Source organism: Phyllostomus discolor, chromosome 13, assembly GCF_004126475.2.
Source record: "Phyllostomus discolor isolate MPI-MPIP mPhyDis1 chromosome 13, mPhyDis1.pri.v3, whole genome shotgun sequence".
Taxonomy (NCBI): Eukaryota; Metazoa; Chordata; class Mammalia; order Chiroptera; family Phyllostomidae; genus Phyllostomus; species Phyllostomus discolor.
Genome location: NC_040915.2, coordinates 63,811,306 through 63,835,736, shown reverse-complemented (window position 1 = coordinate 63,835,736; position 24,431 = coordinate 63,811,306). Strand labels below are relative to the sequence as shown.

The following is a 24,431-nucleotide window of genomic DNA, read 5'->3' as shown; positions in this document are numbered from 1 at the left end:
CCACGGGCTGTCTGTCTCTACTCGGATGATGTTTGTTATCTGGAGAGGAAAGCGAGGCCTACACCAGTGGTCATACTATAAAACCACGTGTGATATTCACCGTACAAATGGCCTAACGTGCTCCAGCTGTTGGCTGACAGGGAGAAAAGTCTGTCCCGGGTGGGTGTCAGGGAGGCTTCCACTGGGAGAGCAGCCCTCTTCCGGCCCTTGGGAAGAGGCTGGATTTGGTTCTGCAGAGCTGGGAGGCATCACGAAAGCAGAAGGGTGGGTAGGAAGGGGACTTGGGAAGGCCTTGAACGTGAGGGGGAAAGATGTGAAAACTCTGGGGAATATCAGAGTTTTTGAGCAGGACAAGGAACAGAGTGCTAGGAAGATAAATCCAGCAGCCGAAGCTTAAGAGAGAGGTGTGTGTGGACACGTGTGCACAGGTGAGGGTGTGGCTGTGTGTGCACGTGTGAGCATGTGTGCACACACGTGGGTTTGGAAGCCCTGGCGTGGCCTGTGTGTGACGACCGTATCTGCCCACTGAAGCCCGGACCACGGAGGCGGCGGCAGGCAGAGGAAATGAAAGGACAAGCTTGCCGAGTGTCTTCCCTTCTCTTTCCTGAAGTGTTTATTTTCGCCCGATTGTCTGATTTCGTTCTAAGTGGACCAGGGCCTTTCCGCGGCAGCCACCCCAGGGCCGGCCTCCTGGTCAGGCAGGGCTCTGATTCGGGCCACCACCACAGGACCAAAGTTCTTTCCTCTCCCCTGGACCTCGGGGGCACCGAGTGCTGCGATCCCAGGAGGGCTGACTCCACAGCCGGCACCTCCGAGACCCCACCCACCTGGAGCCCATGCCCGCGTCTCTGCCAGCTCTGTGTCCAGTGACCCTGCCCATCCAGACACACTGCCAGCCTCAGGACCCCAACCCGAGTGGCTGCCATGACTGCTGAGCCCTCTGGCCCTCTTCTCTCCCCCCACTGCCCTGGGGCACCCCAAACGCCAGAGCTTGGGGTGGGGCTGGAGGGTCCAGGAGGGGGAGACCCAGCACCTCTCCCAGGGCCTGATTATTTCCAAAGACTGGTGCTAATTTTCTGATACGATCCTCGCATCTCTGTGAGGCACTAAACCCTCATTACTTTTCCTGACCGATGCATTCTAATTAGATCAACACTTAAAAAAAAATTCACAATAGCCACAGGATGGCTTTCCATCTCATTAACTCCTCACTTATTATTTTCATGAAAATTACTGATAAAAATGTGCATCTCCATTTGGTGAGGCCTCACAGCCTCCTCGGCGCCTATCTTGCATCTCTCCCGTCACCCGGGCTGTGCAGCGTCGCCATGGTAACCCACAATAATAGAAACTAATAAATTACAAACGAGATGCTCGTTGAGCAATTATTGTCCTCTTTTATGCAAGTTTCTTGCTAATTTTGATCATAAGGGAAAGTACAATAAGACTCTGAAGGAATGAGTCTATTTCAAGAGAATATTAGCAAGCAGAAATCTGGGCGGCTGTGTTCAGATCTGTAATAAAGTGATTTGGTGATTGCGAGCACTGGGGAGAGGAAATAAACTTCCTGCCTCCTGTCCCATGCACTGTCGTGCCCACTGAGGCACGTGTCGAGTCCCACTGAGGTGGGTGTGATGTGACACTTGTTGTCAAAGTGAGCGGGGCATGGCTGGCCTTCCAGAGGTCACCCTGTCCCTTCTCCTGCCTCTGCTAACTTAAGTTGCCTGTGTTGGTCCTTAAAACTTAGGGATTAGAAACAACACCTCTCTTCTGATGCACTCCTTCCAGGGCTTCCCATCACTCATCTTGGAAGGTTTACCTGGATCCCCAGCCTGCCTGTCCAATGAGAAGAGGCTACCATGGGACCCTCCTGGGGACCCTCTGTGTGTCTGTCCTGGGCTCAGGAACTCAGTGGGAAAGGAAGGAAGGGGGATGCCTGTGGCTTATGTAGACGCCGGCGAGTTCGATGGAAAGGTATCACCAGCTTTCCCAGTCTGTAGCTTCTGGGAAAACACTCTGCCCTGGAGAGAAGAGCCCACCCTCACTCGGAGCACACAGCCACCGTTTTCTGAGTTTCCCAGTTCCCAGGATGAAGGTAGCAGGTGACTCCTGAGAAACTGTGACTTGAGGTGACATTTGCAGTGACCCTGAACCTTAGGGAGACAGGTGTACCTGGCCAGGGCGAGCAACTAGACAACACCCGGGGAGAAGCAGCCCCTGGGGGAGCTGTCTTCATCTTTCAGGCGTGCAGGGTTCGGGGCGGGGCCCCTTCCCCAAACCCTCCTCCTCAGGAAACCGGGGAGCTCAGCAGGGCTTGCTGAGAAGTCTGGGGGGTGGGGACGCCTGAGTCCTCTCCCGGCTCTGTCCCCACCTCAGCCTCCAGCAAGGCTTCCCATCCACTGAACTCGTGCGCCCATGTCTTGGGGTATCTTGGGCCAGGAAGCCAGGAGTCACGTTGGACACTGTCCCTTTCAGATCTGGTCATCTCTAGGGAAGACTAATGCCCTGTCACGGTGAGCGTGGTCAGAAAGGGACTAGGGTGCCTGATGGGTAGAACCGGGAGTCTGTCAGAGGAGGCCCTCCCAGTGAAAGGGTCTGCTCTCAGGGGCCTCCAGACAGCCCTGCGTCTGGCTCAGGCGCTAGGACCCAGCCCTGTGTGTTACCTGTGAGTGAAGATTTATGGAGGGCTGGTTGGGGGAGTAGGGCCCCCCGAGATCATTCCTGAGCAGGTTATCACTGTGCATCTTGGTTTTGAGGCAGGTGATGTAACGGTTACAAAAGTCCTTGCAGAGTTCGTTGACTTTCTCCAGCTCCAGCAGGTGGATTCTCAGGACCTGGATTGCCTTCACCATCTGCAGAGAGGGAGGACAGGTGAGCCCGGGTGTCCCTGCCACATGCCCCTCGCTGCCTTGACCCCCTGCGCACACTGGTAGGGAGGAGCTCACACCCTGGCCTGGGTCTGTGCCTCCTCACCCACACGATCCAAATTCTCACCATACACGGCCGAGGCTTGCCTGCCTTGAGCCCACTGTTATCACCGCTGTTCGGGGGCAGTTGTGGCGTTTGCTCTGAGGACAGTACTGACCTTAAAGGTAGGAAACTGGGTCCCGAGCCCCAGGCCTGCCGTTTCGGACCTGTGTGGCCTTGGGCAATTGATTAAGCGCAATCTCCGCACCTTTCTGTCTGACGAGGGGGACATGATGTCCTCCCTCACACTGTGCAGGTTTGCCGGGGGGATCATGCGAGGGGCTGCTCCCACTGCAGAGCACTGAGGAAGCCTGGGGACTGAGATTAGAGACTCTTGCAGGTGCCTCCAGAGCCAGGGACTGTCCTTAACCACGTGTGCTGAGCGTGTCACGGGACCCAGGTCGCCTTGCAGATGCTGCACTGGTCCTGGCTGACTGACTGAATCACCCAGCATGACTTAGCCAGGCGCTGGAAGACCGAACTGTGGCGGCCTCTCCCGTGACCTTTGGGTGTGCCTGTCTCCCCTTCCAGCAGACATTCCTAACCTTCTTCTGTCAAGAAGCTAGTTCTCAATTGAAATTTTCCTCTTCATCACTGTTATCAGCATAAAGGGGAGGCGCTAAGGGAAGGATGGAGAACAGAGGATGGAAGAAAACTGCCCTTGGTCCAACCATTCCACAAGAATGATCATGTTTTTTGGCTTTTCCACACACATGTATTTCAACACAGCCTCCGCGTGCAAGTGTGCGTCCTGCCTTTGCCCTGGGTTCACCAGACGTAGTTTCGTAAGTGGCACGATTGCCCTCTCTCTCCTCCCACCCAGACTGTGGGCTTCCAGGGGCAGCAATGGCATCTAATTTACCCACCGCGCACCAGCACAAATGGATACCGAATACATGTTTATCAAATGGGTGAAAGTTACTGTGCAAGTGTATTTTTTAAGATTTTTTTACAGATTATTTATTTATTTATTTTTAGAGAGGGAAGGGAGAGAGAAAGAGAGAGAGAGAGAGAGAGAGAAACATCAATGTGTGGTTGTTGGGGGCTGTGGCCTGCAACCCAGGCATGTGCCCTGACTGGGAATCGAACCTGAGATGCTTTGGTTCTCAGCCCATGCTCAATCCACTGAGCTACGCCAGCCAGGGCCAAATGTATTTTTAATTACTGCAAATTATTCCATGTGTGTGCCATAGTTAACCAATTCCTTATTACTGGGTGTTTAGATTACTTCCAATTTTTCAATTTTATAAAAAACATGTTACAGTGACTATTTCCTAAACTTACAGCTTTTACTCATGGTTCTGCATTATTTTCTTAGGATGGATTCCCAGAAATGACAGGGAAAAAAAGCAATGGGCATTCTTTCGGCTCACGGTAAACATCGCCAAGTTGCTTTTCAAGATAGCGTTGTTCAAGTGGTGCTGGTGCAGCCGGACGTCCACAGGCAAAACAGTGAGTCCTGATCTACGTCTCACGTCTTTTGTGAAAGTAAACCCAAGTGGATTAAAGACCTAAATGTCAGACATTAAACTGTAGAACTTTTAGAAAAAAAAAACATCAGAGAAAATCATCAAGACCAAGAACTAGGCAAAGAGGATTAAACTCAACTCCAAAAGCACAACCCAGAAAAGGAAAACTGGGTAAATTGGACCTCATCAGAATTAAACATGTCCGATCTTCAGAAGACCCTGTGGAGCAGACGAAAGGACAGACAGACCAGGAGGGAAAGTTTGCAAACCCCGTAGCTGACAAAGGACATACCTAGAATGTATAAAAAGCTTCCAAAACTAAACAGTAAAATAACAAGCCGCCCAATTAGAACGTGGGCAAGAGACAACATCAGACTTTCTGCTGGAGAGGATATACAGATGGCAAATAAGCCCATGAAAAGATGTTCAGTGTCATTAGCCATAGGGGAGGTGCAAATGAAAACCACAGTGAGGTATTGCTCGCACTTAGAAGAACGGTTAAACAAAAAGTAGCGGTGACACCAAACGCTGGAGAGGGACTGGGCACAGGGTCACTCATATGTTGTCGGGGGTGTGTACGGTGGTGCCACCCATCTGGAAAACAGAGTAACAGTGTCTGACATAACTAAATGCGTGTTTACCGTGCAACCCAGAAATTGCAGTCTTGGGCACTTGACACAGAGAAAGAAAAATGTACAGTTACACAGAAAGCCCGTATGCAAAGTTCACAGCAGCCTTATTTCTAATAGCCAGAATCTGGAAAAAAACGAAACACACTTCAGCAGGTGAGTGAATACAGCAATGGTGGTACAGACCGATCGTGGACTAGTACCGGGTAACAAAAAGGAACAAACTATTGATACACTCGGTAAGTTGGGTGGATTTCAAGGAAATTATGCTGAGAAGGGAAATCCAGCCTCCAGAGATCACACCTCTCACACACTGTACGAGGCCACTTATGGAACAGCCCTGACACGACAACATCACAGAGAGGAAGGACAGAGCGCTGGTCGCAGGCGGTGGGGCGGGGGAGGGAGGCAGTGTGCTGTGTCCTGACTACCAGAGTGTGTATGTGAGTTGCACGTGTGATAAAACTGCACAGAACTACACACACACGCCTGTAAAACCGATGCATCTGAGTAAGTTTGGTGGATTGCATCTTGTCTACCTGGTTTCGAAGTTGTTCTACAGTCGTGAGAAGGGAGTCAGGGCTTCTCTGTGTGAGTTCTTGCAATTGCTTGTGAATCTATAAATGACGGCAAAATAAAAAGTGAAAAAAGGTGGGGCTTGCTGCCTTTTGAGAGCTGTCTATGTTGCCACAAGCAATAGCAAGAGCCCCTGTCTCACCGCACCCTCCCACTTCGGGCTGGCATTTTGACGCGCAGGGAAACCAGGAAGGGAATCTGTCCCAGAGCGCCTGCCTCCTGCCGGGGGAGCGCTGCCAGCCCCTTGTCCTCTGAGCTCTGTTGCCATTTCAAGTGGGGGGGCGACTGAGGAGAGTCCCCAGGTTGGCATCGAGTTGTCTGATGGGCAGGCGCTGTGCTCAACTAATGAAGGGCTCCTGGAGTCCTGAACTAGACGAAGCATCACTCCAAGACTGAAACCAACAACCGTGGGTCTCCAGGCAGCACTCTATCAGAGGGTCTGGTCCTAGGGATGTGCTCCCTCCACGGGGCCGAGACTGGTGGGGACTGTGCTGCCCTAGGCACGGAGGAGAACAGTGACCTTGGTATTGATGATCTGAACTGACAAATTGGAGTTAGGTACTACATAAGTATTTGCTCTTGCCTGAATTATCTACTTGGCTTTGGCCATGAAGATCTTGTTTTATGGCTCTCAGAGTAATTAGCACAGTGTAAGGTGTTTAATAAACACTCATTGATTGATTGATAACAATACCGAACATTTCTTATTCTTACTGTGGTTCAGTCCCTGTGTTAGACCTATGGCATGCCTCTTCTTACCCACTCCACAGCCACCCCCACAAGTGGGCACACTATAGCCCACACTTTACAGTGGGAGGGAACGGAGCCCAGAGACACTGCGATGTGCTTAAAGTCACACAGCTGGTGAGTGGCAGAACCAGGACACGAAGCCAGGTTGCCTGTGTTGCTTTGCCCTCAATAGGGGCTCTCGGAATTTATGTAGAAAGAGAAAATGGCGGTTTAAATGGTACATGGCTTAGGGAAAAAGTGGCTTCATGGCAGGAATTATGGGATTCCAGGAAAACCAAATAGTTTTGGGGACATTATAGTGATTTCCAGAACCCTATCTCACTCAGCCACTCGGATGTGTCCTCTCACACTCCTGGCCTGGCCCCCAGGGGTCAGAATACCCCACCCATGGAAGTGGCTGCTTCCTGGAGGTGGGGGATGCGGGGGGTTGGACTGTCAGGTGCCTTCAGCGCCTGATTCTCTGAACATCACTGGGGTGCTTGCCTGCCCTCAGCTCACTGACGGTGCTGGGAGGGCTGCCTTCTAGGTAACCAGAAGGTCCGGACTCCCTAGGACAGGTGGCTGTAGCTTCTCCTTGTAGGCTCTCCCAGTGAGAACCTACCACGCCAGACCACCTCTCTGTTCTCTCCATCTGCTTACTGGGTTCTTCCGTGAACCTGCTGGCTTCTCTCCTGCCTTAAGAGAAAGTGCTTACCCAGCCTTCCACAGGCACCAAGCACGCCTAGTGTCTCTCTCAGCACAGCGCCCCTGACTTTCATGTCACCCACTTACCGTAAACACCGTCTCACTACGTGCCTTACACCGGGCAAGGCGTCTAGCTTGAATAAATTGTCCTGTTAGCTTTGTCTTCTCCAGGCAAGAATCCTAATTCCTTAAACCTTTTTTCTTTTTCCTTTTTTCTCTCTCCCTTTCTATCTTACTTCTTCCTCTCTGCTTTCCTTCTCTCTCTGAGCTTTCCTTCACTGGCCTGGTCTTCATTTGTAATCACCACTTTATTCGCTCATTTATTTTTAAGTCTTTTCATGAAGTAACACACACGTATGCACATACAGAAAAGTGCACCTATTTATTCATTTGTTTAGAAAACACAGCCCATAAGTACTTATTATTATAAAAAGGGACCAGACAATGCAAATAAGTGAAACAAAATAAAGGTAGGATGCACCCAGCCGGCTCTGCTGAAATGAAACGCACACAGGCACCTGGGCCGGACCTGGCTCGCGGTGCTCAGAGGGGGGTCCGCCCTTTGGTCTGATGAAGCGCAGCTGAAGGATTACTTTTTCATGGAATAGTAGACTTGGTTTAAAGATTCAAGAAGGTAGAATAAATCACAATGGTATCCGAAGTGATGAATATGTAGGGCCTATTCAGGGTTGGAAGAAAAGCCCGGCAAAGCCACTGCCGAGGGGCGGCGGCCTGGCCGAGCAGAGGCCCGTGGGGGGGACCGTCCGGCAGCCGGAAGCTGCATCCAGGCCTGCGGTGGAGAGAGCGGGTGACATCGGGCCAGGCGGTGACTTCTCTGAGCCCCAGTTTCCTCGTTTGTCAAACGGAGATATGATCATCCCTAACTCGCAAGGTTTGCTAGGAGCTAAGGGAAATGAGAATGTGAAACTCTTTAGAAACCACAGGGAACCAAAAGTGTGTACATTTTTAAACTTCTTTTAATAATTTCTAATATCTTGTTGGCTTTTATAGTGCTATTCCATCTTCAGCTAGTGGGAAAAAATCATTCCTGGTTTTTCTTCTATATTTATGTTTTGTAAATCATCCTCTGTCCTATGCGGTTGCAGTTTGGGTTTTTTTCCTGTAAATCAGAATAGAACTCTGATTTATTCAACTACTTTTCTAAATGATCAATGCCATATAAAAAGTTATCCCAAATTTTCTAGAGCTATAACAATTCCACATAATTTAATATCCTCTTCCACTGTGACAAATGTATCCTTAATTCCTCTCCCCAAGTTTTGCTTCATCTTTCAGCTTTTCTCCCTCCCTGCTTTTCCAAAATAAGGAGACAGCCTCAGTTTTCTATGAAGTGCCCTTCGAAGGAGCAGAAGGAACGACAATCTTGCATTCCTGTCTCAGACCACGGCGCAGTGGCCCCGCGGGTCCCTGGGAAGAACACGGGCGGGTGGGGCGCCTGGCCCTCTGTGAAGCCACGTGGCGGAGTGATGTTCCGCACCGACTGCCTCCTGCCTGGGCGTTCCGGCCACATGTCTTACCTCTCTGTCAGATTTAGGGTGATAATAATGCCCGCACTGTAGGGTTGGTTATTGTGGTAATGGAATAAGATAACGTATGTAAATGTTCTGGGCACAGAGTAGCTCTTTGATAAGTGTCAATTCTCCATGCCGATGCGGGCCCTCCGCAGCCAAGTCCCTTCCATAAAGTGGCCCCCTCACCGGTTGGTACTAAATCTTGCCTTTCGAAACAATTACGTACAGAGCACTTGACCAGTCGCAAAACGCTTTTCGCTCCATTATCTCATTTGAGTCTCATAACCGTGGGACGCATCTCTCCCAGGGATGAGGGGACTGAGGCTCGCAGACTGGGTACCCTGCGAAATGGCACACGCCGTTGGGGAGGCGCTGGTCCTCGTTAGCCCGGGGCCGGGGGAGCTGGAGCTGTTCTCCCTCACTTACAGAGGAAGGAATTCATAAACACACACGCTCTGATATTTCCTGGCGGTTGTTAGGGCAGCCAAAGCTAAAATTGAATTGGGAATTTTTCCAGGCCAGGCCAGCTCTGCTAGACCAGTTCTAAGTGCAAGGTCACAGGAGCAAGAAAGGGGACTTGGAAGGAGGAGGGGGGCTAGGGGCTGGGAACTGCCAGATCACTGGGAGACAGGATGGACATTTTATGGAAGACATCGAGTATGACAAATTAAATGCTTCTGGGGAGTGACGTGGCGCTTCTCCTCAGACGTCCTCCATTGCAGGAACGGTGTGGCGTGGAGGTGGGAGGCGGGTTTTGGGGGTGAGACCGCCTGGTGCAAACACCGGTGGGTGTGTAACTTGGTGGCTTTGGGTTCTTGGGCCTCCAGCGCTCCCCTGTGAGCTGTGGGCAGGGCCATGGCGAGGACCGAAGAGCAGAGCAGAGGCTCCAGAACAACGGGTTTGGGAGGCTGAGGCCGGGGTCTTCCACCCGCTGGGGGGCCCAGGGCAACGCACGTGACCTCTGCAATTTACTTTCCTCCTCTGCAAAATGGGGTAATAGCAGTGGCTCCGTCGGAGTCGCACTGAGGAGTGGCTGAGAGGTGGCTAGGAAAGAACTAAGACCGGCGAGAGGGCAGCGTGGCTGTGAGGGGGGTGGTGCTGGGGCCCCTCAGGTGACTCTCCTGCCTCGTGCCAGCTGTGTGCCTCGGCCAAGGACAGACGTCACCTCGTGTCTCAATCGCCTCATCTTAAAATGGGAATAGGAACCATAATAATATATGCCTGTGGGTTTAAAAATAGACTTAAATAAGAAATTATATGTCAAGTGTTTAGAAGAGCACCTGCCGTCTGATGAGTGCTCTGTAAGTGCTCGTTGTTGCTGGGTCAGGTCTTGCCTGCTTCCTCTCCCTCTCTGGGTGTCTGCAGGGTTTCCCGCTCCTCTCTGGGAGTGGCCCCGGAGGCTGGAGTCTCTCTGCGTGGGGCTGGCAGGGCTCTGGGGGCCCAGACCTCTGGCCTGGCTCCCCGCCCCTCGGCCTTGGGCCTCTGGCCCGGCCTCCGCAGCGTGGGCCCCGGGGCCTGCGGGGCCCCGTTTTGGAGCTGGCTTCGCGGTCAGGCAGCCATAATCTCTCCCCCGAGCCACACCAGAGTCTCATTAAAACGTGCCCCATAAATGTTAAAAAATTTACACATAAAAAAATTCCATGCATGTAACTGAAACCGTAGATTTTACAGCCTCGGTTTGAAATCTTGCATAATATATAAAACCTTGGCCCTCCACTGGGGGCCCATAAATCAGATTTTATAAAACAAAAAGCTTTTACCTTTCAAAGGGGTTTGGGGAACTTGCAAATTTTACAAACTTTACCAACTGCCAGTCAGAGGCTGTTGGACCCAAGCAGGGATCAGCAGGCCAGGTAAGAGAGGGGCCCGGTGAGCACGGGCTGGGCACGGGAACCGGGGTGGGGTGTACCTCGGCGCAGCCAGCCAGGGGGCAGTCCAGCCCCGCCACCAGCGGCTGGAAATGGGAGGCAGAGAGGGTCAGGGTGTGGGGCTGAAGGGGAAGGGGGCAGGGGTACTTCGGTAAAGGAGGAATTCGGTGCCCCCAGGGAGAAGGGAGGTGGGTGACACAGTGGAGGGGGCACCACGTTAGGAGGCAGCAGGCCTGGTTCTGGCCCGAAGTCACTTCCCTTCTCTGGGCTGCGGTGTCCGCATCCATCAAACAGACCTGCTCCTCTGTGGAGCTGCGTTTCCCCTAATGCTCGTGGGAGCAGCTGGCCAACCGGGAAGGGAAGCTCCCTCGAGAGCTGCAGCCTGGGAGCCTCTGGGCCCTGGGCAGCTCTAGGAGAGCTCGGCCAGCCGTTCCCGCAGGAGCTTGTCTGGGAGACCCGCCTGGGAGCAGGGGAAGGCTCAACATGCAAACCGCTTGGAGGAGGAGGGGGTGGCTGGAGCGGGGAGGACTCAGGACGCCGGAGGGCGTGGTGGGGCTGGGGGGAAGGTGGGTTCAGAGCTGGAGGTCCCAGGGTGGGACAAAGTTTGGGGGACCCCAGTGTCCTCCTGACGACTCCATCGGTGAAAGTCAATATTCAAGGGCAGAAGAAAGCCGCCCTGACACACACACACATATAAAATAAATCTCCCAATTATCTCAGCTCATTTGCTTGGGGTCTCTCATTTTATGTCCCTGCTCCGCTGCGCAGTATATCTGTCCGGATAGAGAGTTACAGTCCGCTGGGCTACGTGTGCGGGGTTGTAAAAAATACAGATGCCAGATTAACTGGCTGTGGCGCTCGGCAGCTGATTGAGCTGATAATGACGCGATCTGACCTTTTTCTAATTTCTAATTATGTGCATTTCGGCTGTGCTGGCTACATGATTCTTGTTCTAATGACGGCCCCTGCGGTTGCCCCCCCCACCCCCCTCCCCATGGGGGACTACAAGAGGGGCGGCGAATGGCACTGCCTGTCTCCCCAAGTGAAGTTTCGGGGGCCGGGAGGCGAGGCTGGGAAGCTAGAATGCCTTGCCTTCAAGATGCCGCATTTGAGATCGACCTTCTGGATGGCATGCATTCCTAAAGGCCACTTCGTCCCACGAGCCACCTCACGAATGAACGTTTTTAGTATGGTCCCTGGGGAGGGTGTGTGCCGCCTGCAGGGGAGGAAACCCAGCCTCCAAGGAGCGAAGTCATCAAAGTCACAATAGGGTAAGCGGGACGCCCAGCCCCGGGGCTTTCGTCTCTACACTCCTTCTACAGCCCCACTCACGTAAATGACCCACCATCGGGGGGTCACTTTGTAAAGGACATGATTGCCTAACCACTATGCCGTACACTTGAAACTAATACAACATAATATTGACTGTAAACTGGAACTGAAAACAATTTTGAACCATAAAAAAAAATGAAATAGTTGACCAATCAACCAGTCCTGACTGCGGCTAACTCCTCTAGGTAGATCAGGTCCAGGGAGCGGGAGGAAGTCCATGGACGGCTCCGCCCACTGGGCCGCCCCCAGCCAGTGACCCGAGAACTGGGAGCTCTGCAGGGTGGGGCCTCTGTGTCAGCTTCTGCAATGCGCCCTTCCCTAGGTCAGGCTTGGTGCAGCGCAGGCACTTAACGCTGGTCTGTTGGATCAAGAAACCTAATTGTTTCAGCGAGCAGACCTGGAGACACCCAGGTAGTGCTGGCAAGGGGGGTGCCCAGAGCGGGACACTCTTTGTCATTTTCCAGGCTGTACGAGAACCGGAGGCTGTCCTCGGCGGGCCTCCCAGAGCTCACCTGGAGGGCGGCGCTGGGCCAGGTGTGTGAGGCTTACGTCCCCTGGACCCCTGCCTCTGAGGACGGTTTCCATTCTCCCACACTACTCAGTCTCATTTTAGCTGTTTCCTATCAGCACAGGCCTCAGTTTCTTTTCGTATCGAGTGAGGGGACAGAGCTCTGACCCCCTCCCCCAGCCCCGGTCCATGCCAGCTCCACAGAAATGGCTGCCTCACCCCCGGCTCCGTGACTGCTGTGGGCATAGGTTCTGAAAGCCAGTTTCACTGCTGCTGTGCTGGGATTCTGATCAGTGGGCCAGCAAGGTGGGGCCAGACCAGCCTATACTACTGTTTGACCAGCTGGGGACCAGCACGGGGAGGGCTTTCTGGGGGCCTGAGAGACAGGATCTGGGCTCCTGGGGAGTGTGGCTGCTCTCTCCGGCCTGGGGCAGAGGGAGGCAGGGAGGGCACAGGTGCTCTGGGGCTCTCGGGCACCTGCACCAACACTCCTGAGGGTGGCGGGGGCTATATCCTCTGGCCCAGGCCTGCTCCCTCTCCAAACGCTGCCCCACGCTTTCACTGCCCACACATCCAGGCCAGGGCGGGCTCTCCTGGTAGCTCTCTGGACTTTATAAACAGCACATTCAACCTTGAGGGAAGCTGTGGGTGGATACCTCGCAACACAGACTAATACCCAAATAACTGAAATCTGCTCGGCAGTGCACCGTGCCACACCTGTGTGTGGGCGGGCATATTTCTTTCTTCCTATCTGGAGCCACACCTGCTTTTCCGTTTCCCTTCTGGGAGCAGGTACCAGCTGACCTCTGCACGTGAGAGGTTGGCACTGGAATCAATCAATTTGTGGAGGAGAGTTTTGCAGAGTTTTCAAATTCACTGTGCATCATCTGGGTAATCCACCCACAGAAAAATCAAGAATCACGGCTAATGATTCCAGGAAAACCGTTTTTCACAATGAATGAACAGAGCACCCTCTCTCTCTCTCTCTCTCTCTCTCTCTCAGCAGAATTCACGGGCCTTGCTGAGAATTTCAGATGCCATCTAAGCTGGTGACTACCAAGCCTTGATAACTGCAATCACCCAGAAAACTTACGGCTGTAGACTCACCAAATGTTCAGATTCACAATTTCCTGTGGTCAGGCCCAAGAATGTTTATTTTTTAAAAAAGCTGTGGGAACCCTGGCCGGTGGTTCTGCTGTTGGGAGCATCATCATGTGCACCAAACGGTTTTGGGTTTGATTCCCAGTCATGGCAGCGTATAGGTTATGGGTTTCATCCCCAGTTGGGGCGTGTACAAGAGGAAATTGATTGATGTTTCTCTCTCACATCAATGTTTCTCTCTCTGCCTTCCTCTCTCTAAAATCACTGGGCATATCCCAGGTGAAGAATAAAAATAATAAAAATAATGAGAAGCTGTAGTGATGATCTGGGTGACAAGCTAGTTTCTGAAGCCTGATCTTCTCTGTCCCCTAAATGGGCAGGATTATCTGCTGGCCTCCTTCGCAACACGCCTGTGCCTCCAGGTCTTTCCAGCTACCGCTGTGCTTGCATATGCTGGCCACCTCATCCTCTGCACAGCAGCGCCCAGCCATCAGCTCCTCTCTGGGCAGCCCGACAGGCTTCCTAACACGCCGGGACTCCAGCCCTCAGAACCGCTGCCCTAGACACACAGGGTGCGGCGACCCTCCTTTCCTCCTGTCTGCGCTGCAAGAGGCTGGGCAGGGGAGCTGGGTGCCGCCGCAGGCAGAGACCAGAGAAGGGGAGAGCTCCGGCAGAGCGCCTGTGCCTCAGCTCTTGGTCTGAGGGACTTAGAGGTGGTTCTCAGCTGCTAGGGGCACGTCCAGTGCCTGTCCCACGGCGGGCACGCAGCACTTTTTTGTTGAGTGGATGAATGAAAGGATCTTCTCTAGGGCATTTGGAGGGGACCCCGGATGGGGAGGAGACCCTAGCTGGGGTGGGGCTGGAGGGTCTTTACCAGATTGTCCAGTTCGGGGTCGTCACTGAAGAAGGGTTTGTGCTCCTGTTCCTGCTGGTGGACGAAGTTCTCGATGTCCACGTCGAAGCTGGCGGACGTGATGCACTCAGAGCCTTGGGTGGCCTGTTCACATTTCTCAAACAGCAGCGTCAGAAGCGGGAAAAGAGGGTGCCTGTGGGGGACAGCAGGAGCTCACACATGTGCATAGACTCTGGCTGCCGGCCGGGGTCAGAAGCCACGAGAGTCCCTTTCCCACACTCCCATCATTTCTTCTCCCAATGTCCCCCTCCTTGAGAATGTCCCCAGTCCCCACAGTCAGCCTAGCTGGCAGCATTTGGGGAAGGTCCTGTCTCCAGTGCCTGGGGACTCAGAGGGCCTGCCTTCCTCCCCATGGGGTGGGGGGTGGGGGCTAAGTTTTCTCTTTGGTATAATAAGCTGTGTGGACATTTAATGAGAGTGATGGGTACAACCCTTCAGAGAAGTAGGTGTCCATTTCTAGTTCAAGGTAAACTTCTGGGTCAAGGTCAACCCAGGAAGGAAATGTGGGAAGTGTCCAGACAAGTCCTAGACGTGAACATTGGTGGTGGGACACAAACCCATTCCTGGCTGCCTGGAGCCAGCTAAGGGCGGCACCTGTGTGTCGGTGAGTGTATCCAGGGCACGTGTGTGAGCCTGAATTCTGGCCCGCACCAGACGGACAGGTGATTCCGCCTGTCCTGTGTCTGAGTGTACTTAGTTCAGGTTGGACACCCCAGAGCGTGAAACCAGCTCCCTGCACTTGTCCAGCACTGCACACTCAGCACATCTGTGATGAAATGATGATTTGCATGGTTATTTGCTCACTGTTTTCCTCCAGGACTGCCCTGTCTGAATGGTCATTGTATCCTCAGGGCCTCGCCCCACGTGCTCATGGTGGGCACTTGCTCTTTGGTGAATGGCAATGACTCGGGGTGAAGAGCATGTGAGTAAGTGTGGGTGGTGTGCGGGGTGGTGCTGGGGTGTGTGATGTAAATGGAACGGTTCCCTCACTGGCTCTGTGCATCTTAGCTGAGATGTCACCCACTCTGGGAAGCTCCCTAGGCTGCCCCTCCCCCATGAGGTGCGGCTGGCTCCCTCAGCTCTTTGCTTTGTCGCCTGCCTTCCTCACTAGAATGTGAGCTACATAGGGGCAGGAGGCAAGCCCACGTTACTCATAACGGTCTGTTCGGAGTCTAGCAAAGATATGTGGGTCCCATTCGTCTGTGTGCCTATGTGCGTACATAAGTGCATCCCACTCTCATTCGTCTGCAGTGCATTCGAATTGCTGTGGGTTAACACCCAGCACGTGTGCCTGCGTTTGCATGGGCTGTTGACACTGGAGCCCCAATTCCTCCCCTGGTTGTCCCCACAATGCATCTGCGTGCTGGGACGGTAGGAAGCGGGAAGCATGGGCCTGGGCCCCGGGCCTCTGCAGAAGGGGTGTTCCGCCAGCACGGTCCAGTAGCCCTTCTGCAGCGATGGAAATGTTCTCTGCCTGCTGTCCAACATGGTAGCCACCAGCTAGTCGAGGCCAATGGATGTTTAAAATATGACTGTATGTCTAGGCCACTGAATTTTAATTTTTATTTAATTTTTAACTCATTTTCATTTCAATAGCCACACGCGGCTCGTGGCTACCACACTGGAAAGCACAGTGAGACCTGAAAAGGCAAACAGACTGTGCTTCGCCCTGCAGCGCCCTGTGACTAAACGCACGGAGAGGGGAACCGAACACCCCGCCTACACAGTGTTCGATGGTGCAGCGGGCAGCCTGCGGCCCTGACCCCTTTTGGGATCCTAATAATTCCAGGCAAAATACAGAGGCGCTAAGCCCCACCCACACTCAAATCCATGCATGCTGGTGTTCCTCCTCAGGCTCAGGGGCAGTGGGGGAGAGGGGAGGCAGATCCCTGCTTCGCGTGAGCTGCTTGGCCTGCAGAGCCTGCTTCTGGACACTCTCTCCCCGACCCTTGTTTTGGGGGCTGATGCAAAAGCAGGGGGGGCCCAAAGCTGCAGGCTGGGTTATAGACGGGAAAAAAGGGTCAGTGCTGAGGGTGGCCCATCTGCACGCCCTGAGCCTCTAGACGGTCTGTCCAGCACCCCCAGGAAGCTGGTAGGGAAAACACTGGATTCACTTAGCCATCCGGCTGAGGACAAAGAGGAACCAGGTGAACGGGTTAAACTCCAGCGTAAGTCTTCATTTGCAGCCACTAATACCACAGCATATTATAGTCTAATCTAACCTGATCCCAGTTTAATGCAAGATTCTCCTGGCCCTGAGCGGAATACCAAAGGAAGCCTCGGTGGCTGTAATTTAAGCAGAGCCTGCTGTGGTTTAGCTGAGGGACATGAAAGGCAAATTCCAGACGGTGTTATGAATTATTGCGCCTGATGAACCTTCCTACTCTCAACAGATGCCTGCTGCCATTTAAACAGCCACTAGATCAATTAGGAATGAAAGGCACAAATCGACTCTGTACAAGGGCACTAAATTACCAGGAACTAATAATCCGCAGCACAGTGCCAGGTGGTGGGGGCACCCCCGCCGGTCACCACTCCTTGCCTCCTCACGCCAGAGGGAGGGGGGGCAGCTGCTGAACGAAGAGGGGCCGGTGTGCACGCACGTGCGTGCATGTGCACCTGTCGGGGAGAGCCAGTGTGCATGTCATGTAAGTGTGTGGTCTGGTGTGCACACACCGTGTTGGATCTGCATGGTGCGGGTGTGTGCAGGTCGGGTGTTGGGAGCTGGGGTGCGGGTTTCGTGTACTGTGAGCACACAGCACGTGTGCCCTATGTTGTGTGCAGTGCTCGTGCCTGTGCCACGTGTTTTCTGTATGTGCTTTGTGCCGGGACTGAGTGCTGTGTGTACACAGCTCGAGTGGCGTGTGGGGTGGGAAAAGAGGGACTGGCCGGTGCCTGCGTCCCCCACAAGTTAGCACCAGAGTTGGGGTGGGGGCTGGAGGGTGGACTCCTCTGCTTCTGTCCTTGACCCTGCAGGCAGGAGAGTGGTCAGGGAGGGTGTCTCTGAGGAGGCAACCTTCAAGCTAAGCCTTGAACGATAAGGAGGTGGTCATGCAAAAATCCGAGGCAGAGACAATCCAAGCAGGAGAAAGAGTGAAGCACTTGAGGTAGGAACGAACTTGGCCCCTTTCTGGAACAAAATCTAGACGTGAGTGGCTGGAGCAAGGTGGACAGGAGGGGAGTGGAGGGAGATGACGGTGAGGAGGTGAGCAGGGGTCAGACCACGGGTCTCAGACAGAGCTGGCTTTGGTGGGGGTGGGGCGCGGGGGTGGAGGCGTTGTCACAGACGCTGGGAACAAGGGTGCCCTTCGTGCAGAACCACGGCACGGTCCTTTTCATGAGCCTCTCACTTCTGGGTGTCAGATCTCTCCAGAATGTGTGTGTTGGGGGCGCGTATCTGAGGGTGTTTTCTGGGGCTTCTGCGATCTCTCAGAGGAAGGAAACATGCTTTCCACCCCACCCCCACCCCACCACATTAACCAGGGGCCCTTGGGGCACAGAGCTGGCTTCAGGGATGCTGGCATGGCTCCCCGTCTCCAGCCCCTCCCACCCTGAGCCAAACCATCAGCTCCCAAATCCTCCCTTCTCGCACCCCACCCTCTCCAGGCTCTGTCCCCTGGTTCCACCTACCCCAGCCCCTGGGTCCTTGAGCCCAGGAGTTCGGGTGGCACCTGAGCTCAGACACATTTTTCACGTGGACCGCAGCCAGGGGCAGTGACCGCCTGTGGCACTGGTGCTCTGCCCACCTGGAACCTTCCATAAATCCAGACTGTTATCGGGCACCTGCTACCTCCAGGGTAGGGGCCGCTGAGACACCATGCACCACCTCCTGAGAAACAGGCCCAGCTCCCCAGTGATTCGGTCCTGCTGTGGGTTCCCTAAGCCTGGTCCCAGCCCTGTCTCCAGCCTGTCCCAGCTGCCCAGCCCACAGACGCTGACGGATCACCCTGTATTTCTAAGCCACCCACCAACACCGCTGCTGAGGTTGGAGATGAGGCTGGCAGCCATGGTCAAAGACAGGGACGCTGAGAGCTGGGGTCTTAGTCACCTGGGACACGAGTGTCCCTGCGAGTGCCAGGCACTGGATGGGAAGAAGGAATTCCGGGTAGGCCTGGGATACGGGGCCCCCCTGAGCTCCGGTTTATCCGACTTATGTGGGTGTGAGGAGTTCCCGCTGGTGCTGTCCAGATCTCTCTCCCCAGAGGCTGGAAGCAGGAATGTGGGAACTCGGACCCAGGGCCCAAAGATGACGGACAGGACGTGAGAGAAGGCTGCCGGACCCTACTTCGGGGACCTGAGGGTCCCAGACCTCCGCATGAGCTCGCCTTCTCCCTGCACTCGCCGCCCCCACCCCCATGTCACCTCGGCCCGACCGCCCCTCCACCCCAATCTCTTTTAAGCCGTTCAAAATTTGGAGGAAATAAATCTCACTGCACCAGTTCGGCGAGATTTGGAGCCTCGTCAGTGCAGAACAAATAAAAGGAGTGAACTGGCATGACATTTTACTGCAGAAGAGAGGTCGTTTCCAGCCACTAATAAAAAGGATTTGACACAGACTAATAAAGAGAAATGAATTTCTCTAATGGACTAATTTAGCCCACTCAGCACTGTGCCCGGCTGCGGGGAGGGCAGGCGGAGCCGGGGCAGGGAGGGTGGCGGCCGGAGGAGAGGGCAAGAAGAGATGATCTCAGATCACACTTTACTGTGTCCTTTTTCTTCCCCGAGCTGCCCCACCCGCCCCACCCTCACTGCCTCTCCCCAGGAGCACCTGAACCCAAATCAGCTCAAGTGTGCAGTTCCTGACGGCAATCCACGCAAGTGAGGGCCCCCCCTCTGCTGGATCCCAGCCCTGCACGAGTTTCGGGAGGTGATTAAGCCGGTTTTGTGGATTTCTAAAGGGGTTCACGCCTTGGTTTGGTTTCATTACTTCTGGTATTTCTGCCTTCACCAGCCTGGGATGCCCAATTTGGGGCCGGATGGATAGGAGCAGCCGTCCCCCCGACACACACCTGGGTCCCAAACTGGGCAGGATTTTGGCTGAAGCCCTTTGTGGAGGTGCATGGCGCCCTCTCTGTAGCAGCAAGACCCCTTGTTCAAACTCCAGTTTTAATGCAGCGCAGAGGGATCCCCTACACATGCATGCACACACGCATGCGCACGCACACACACTCCCGGGAAGGCTTCCGAGAGCGTCCCGGGCGGGCAGGTAGGCTTCAGCCCTCCCCACCTCTGGACAGAGGCTCTTAACGTGAATTGGCTCAGTAGGTTTCCCTAACATTTTCAAAGACCTCCTGGTTTGGAAACCACGACTTCCTGGTAATTTTCACAGGTACTCATCCCTGACTTCGGGTTGCCCTATGAGGTAGAAGCTTATTTCCTTTTGTTAAAAGGACTCAAGAAAAGACAAGAGGACCCTTTTCTGCTTCCTTTCCTTCTTTCTTGGACAACCTAGGTTAAAAAAAAATTTTTTTTTAACATTTCTTCCTGCTTAGAGGGTCAGACACAGAGCAGCAGAGAGAGGAAAAGGGAGGAATGCAAACACACAGAGCTTTAGAGAGGTCCGGCTGCACAGAACCCGGGACACAGGGATGGGAGCGGACAGGTAGCTGGAAGCAGGCCACACAGCCCCGAGGGGGAGGGCGAGTGGCCACATGCAGGGGAGCCGTGAGTGTTGATTCTCTTTCTGGGTGATAAACCCTGTGATTCACAGTCATGCCACTCGTCGCATCTGAGTCTCTCAGCCATCTCTTCCCTTGTGACCTTGGCCGGGACTGCAGACCTCAATTACGGGTCCAGCCAAGTGTGCGGCCGCTTGCCTGGCTGTCTACCTTCTGTCCCTGTGACTGACCTTGGAGCCCCTGGGCCTGTCCCGCACCTCACCTCACAACCCAGCCGCACCCAGCGGAGGGGAGAGGCTGCCAGGGGAGGCCAGGCCAGCACTTCTGCCCTCCCTGAGCCCCAGTGGCATCTCCCAGTGGGGTGGAGGGTCGGGATGAGGACAGACGATGGTGGTGGGGGGGGATGTATGGTCAGAGAGCACGGTTTCTGGGTGGGGATTTTCAGTAGGCTCAGAAGCCCGGCCTAGGTCACACTGCTGAGAAGAACCTTAGTCTGTGGGCTGGTGAGGTGGCAGGAGGTGGGGCCAGCAGCGACGAGGCTGGTGGCTCTCCAGGTCCCCAGTCGCACCTCTGCGGGCACCCAGTGGAGGTCTTGAGTGGCCAAAGCCCCGCCACCTGGAAACGATGCTAAAGGGCTGGAATTCTGATCCTCTAATGTCTAGTGGCCCAGGTTAGAGGTCACTGGGGCCACAGAATCAGGGACAACACCCCAGAGTCACTCTCCAGATCCACCCGCTGCTGCTTTCCTGGGCACCTCTTCTCGGCCACAAGACCTGTGACCAGTATTCATTCTGAGGACTGCCGTGACATTTCTCCTGGATGCCGGTGAAATCTGGCATCCGCAGATGAACACCCAGGCACCCACGGTGTGGCCTTGGCTTTCTGCTCTGTGTTCCTCCTCCCCAGACTCAGCAGCGTGTGGCGGGTGGACGGGCGCAGGTGGCCCAGCCCCTGTATCTGAGCCATCCCCCTCAGCCAGCTCCAGCAAACCAGGCTGCTGGTGCCCCACCGGTCCTTCAGCCTCAACTTCCCCCACCCCTGCCTCCCTGCATCCCTGCCTGTCCTTCCGGATCATCTGCAGGCTGGGCTTTAACTGCCATCCCTCCCCTGAAGGCTCCCCCACTGGTAGGTCCAGCGAGAGGAAGCCTTCCTTCCCCTGCACCATCAGGAATGTTTTGGGGTGTCCACCTCCACTGCACCCTAACGTAGGATGAGAAGCTGGGCGCCTGAAACAATTGCAGATTTGGGAGTCTCATCCCTGAGTGACTTTGGGGCAAGTTCTTGAGTCTCTCTGAGCCCCAGTTCCCTGTTCTGTACAATAGGGACAACACCTGCTCCGGGCGGGCGTGCGTCAGCACTCAGTGAAGAAGCCGGCCGAGCGTCAGACACACAGTGAGCTGCTCCTTTCCCCAGAGTGGTGTGCGCAGGCGCCTTTTTCATCCGGAGCCACCTCGACACCACTCAGTTCATATCCCCATCCCCACGGACTCGTTCGGCAGGGAGAACAAGCCCACGTCCAGTGAAAACAGAGGTACAGAAAGAGGAGGAAGAGAGGCGATGCACGATTTATCAGAAACCCAGAACCTCATTTTTTAAAACCAAAAGAACACTGGCAGTAAGAATTTCATTCCGTTTCCCTTATGACACTTGGTTCCACCAACTGCAGCTGCCCGTGCACAGACCAACCTTCCTCACTGCACGGTGAGCCCCTCTGGCCCGCGATCTCCTCAGATCCCCTTCTGAGTCTCTGGGGGTCAAGCACCATGCCTGGCACATGGCAGAGGGTCAGAAATACTCTGTGAATTGCCCTGGCCGGTGGCTCAGTTGGGTGGAACGTCACCCCGTACACTGAAAAGTCGAGGGTTCCATTCCTGGTCAGGTATGCGTGGGAGGTAACCGATCAGTGTTTCTCTCTCTGTCTCCCTCCACCCTCCTCTCTAAAAATCAATGAAGAATACCCTTGGGTAAGAAAAAAACGTTTGGTGAGCCAACGCACAGGAACAGATGACTGAATGAAGCAGCGCCGCCCGTGAGAATGGAGGTTCGGAGACACAGCCCTCACCTTCTTTCCAGCTCAGAATCCACTCCCACGTTGGTCGTGGGGTCAGCTACTGCCATCTGTCAGCCTCTAGCCACAGTTGCTACAAGAGGACCCGCCTTCTCCGGGCTCTGTTGGGGTGTGGGGGTGGGGGCTGGCAGGGTCCTAGAGGGAGGGGGCGTGAAGGAAGTGCCTGCCCAGCCCTCAGCGCCGCCGCCCCTCCGAGGCGCCAGATGGAGGGAGCAGAGCGGGTGGAGGAGAACGAGCCAGCAGCTCCTGGTTGGGTGTATTTTTGCCTCAGGTGTGACGTTAGCGCCATGCGGGTGTATTTTTAGCCCTGCCCAGTGGGCGGTGTGTTAGCCTGGGCTGTCTTGGAGAGCGCTTCTCGTTGCTAAATTGGAATCGCGTCTCCTAGGGTCTCCGGCTCCATCCGGCGCTCCTCCCCCGGGTGGTGGCCACGTCTATTCCTGGCAAGTGTGGGGCCCAGGGCAGGACACGGTCCCTTGTCCCCCTGCTTCACATACATCCACGCATATGAACCTCCCTCTCTCTCTCACACACACACGCACACATGCACACACACCTCCCTGCTGGCACATTTTTAAAAATGAGAAATCGCAACCAAGTGATTGTTAAGGCTAGTCTTTGGGGCAAGAATCCAAAGAACCTAAAACTGGAGCCCTGGTGGGATCCCACGTCCAGCCCCTTCATTCCCCACCCCCCGTTTTATTAAGAAACAATGGACACGTTTCACTGTATACGTGTAAGGTGCACAGCATGTTGGTGTGACTTCCATACATTACAAAATGATTACCATTGTCGGCTCAGCTAACATCCATCTTCTCATAGAGATACAATAAAAAGAAGAAAAAATTGCTCCTTGGGATGAGAACTCGGGATTTCCTTTCTTAACAGCTTCCCTGTTCATCACAGAGCAGTGTTGGCCACCGTCTGCATGTCATGCGGCACCGCGGCCCCAGGACCTGTTTGCCTTACCTATGACCGCGGTTTGTGCCTGTGACCACTCCCTCCCGTGTCCCCATCCCCCGCTGGTGACCACAGGGATGACCTCTTTCTCTCAGGGTTTGATGTGTTTGCTGTTTTTTCAGAGTCCACCTGTGAAATCACACAGTATGTGTCTTTCTCTTTATGACTTATGTAGCGTAATGCCTTTAAGGTCCATCCATGTTGTTGCAAATGGTAAGATTGCCTCATTTTTATGGTTGAAGCATATTCATATATAAATATATGTATGTATCTCACATCTTCTTTATCTATTTATCCACTGATGGACACCTAGGTTGCTCCCACGTCTTGGCTACCGTAAACAATGCCATCAGGAACACAGGGTGCAGATAGGTGTTTGAGTTCGTATTTGTGTTTCCATGATGTGCTGTCCCCAGAGGCGGAACTGCTGGGTCAGGCGGTAGTTAACTTTCTGAGGCTCCTCCGCACTGTTTTCTGGCGTGGCCGCGCCAGCGCACCATCCCCCCACCGTGAGCGCTCCCTTTTCTCCACTACCCACCAGCCTTTGTCACCCTTGGTTTTTCGTTATCCCTTCGTTTTAAGGAGTGGTCACCCGGGGCCCAGAGGAGAGAAGTATCTCCCCTGAGGTTAGGGAGCGAGCGAGAGGCAGTCAGAGCTCCCATCCACGTCACCAGGGATTTCACAGCCCTGAAGAGAAAGCGCTTCGGGGAAAGGGATGGTGTGGAAAGGGGCGCTCGGGCCGTTGTCCTTGGACACTGGCAGTGACTAAACACACACCCACGTTCGGTGGCACTTTGTAAGTTACAAGTGCCTTGCCATGTACTTACTGCGTTTAAAACCCCAACATTCTTATTCTTCCCATTTTACTGATTAGCACACTGAGGGGCCGTGTGGTTAAATAGTCACATCCAGCTCATAAGTGAGCCAGCTAAAATTTAAATGTGGGCACGTAAACTCCAAATTTGGGCTCTTCTCCCTTCTGTGTACTATCTTTGAACAGTGATTGGACTCACTTATCCTCCTCCCCCTTAACCCTCTACTGTCCCCATGTCCTGTGTGTCCTGAGGTCCGGAGCTGGGCCACCTCGTTTTCCCTGCAAGGACCAGGCCCACTGCAGCCCAGGAAAGTCCCTGCTCATCGGGCGAGCTTCCAAAGGGAGCTTTTCTCCTCACGGTCCTCTGTGTGTTTGGACAGGGCTCTAACCTTTTCATCGATCTTTCATTTTCTCCCTTGATGCATCCCTGGTGGGGGAGGAAAGCTCCTCCAGAGCGGTTAGCTCATCTGCCCAGTGGTGGAGCCAGGACTCAGACTGAAGTCTCAGTGCGATGGTCTTGACCATGAAATGGACCAGTGCTCGGGAAGCACAGAGAGTGGCGCTAAGACTGGCTTAGTGCAGCCCGGTGAGAAGCCACGGGCCATCTGCACTGGCAGAGACTCTGCCTGCGGTCTCTCCTTCCGC

At 54.2% G+C, this 24,431-nt stretch overlaps 1 protein-coding gene across 3 annotated transcripts in view; it reads right to left on the bottom strand.

The window, feature by feature from the left end:
* The window catches only part of PKNOX2 (PBX/knotted 1 homeobox 2), a 241,786-nt gene that overhangs the window by 30,664 nt on the left and 186,691 nt on the right, over positions 1–24,431 (bottom strand). For all 3 annotated transcript variants that reach the window (XM_036014674.1, XM_028527641.2, XM_036014675.1), the window contains 2 exons: positions 14,291–14,462; positions 2,664–2,852 (listed from right to left, as the gene is read on the bottom strand). In XM_036014674.1, coding sequence (XP_035870567.1) covers positions 2,664–2,852; positions 14,291–14,462 — 361 coding nt within the window. The remainder of the gene's footprint in view (positions 1–2,663; positions 2,853–14,290; positions 14,463–24,431) is intronic.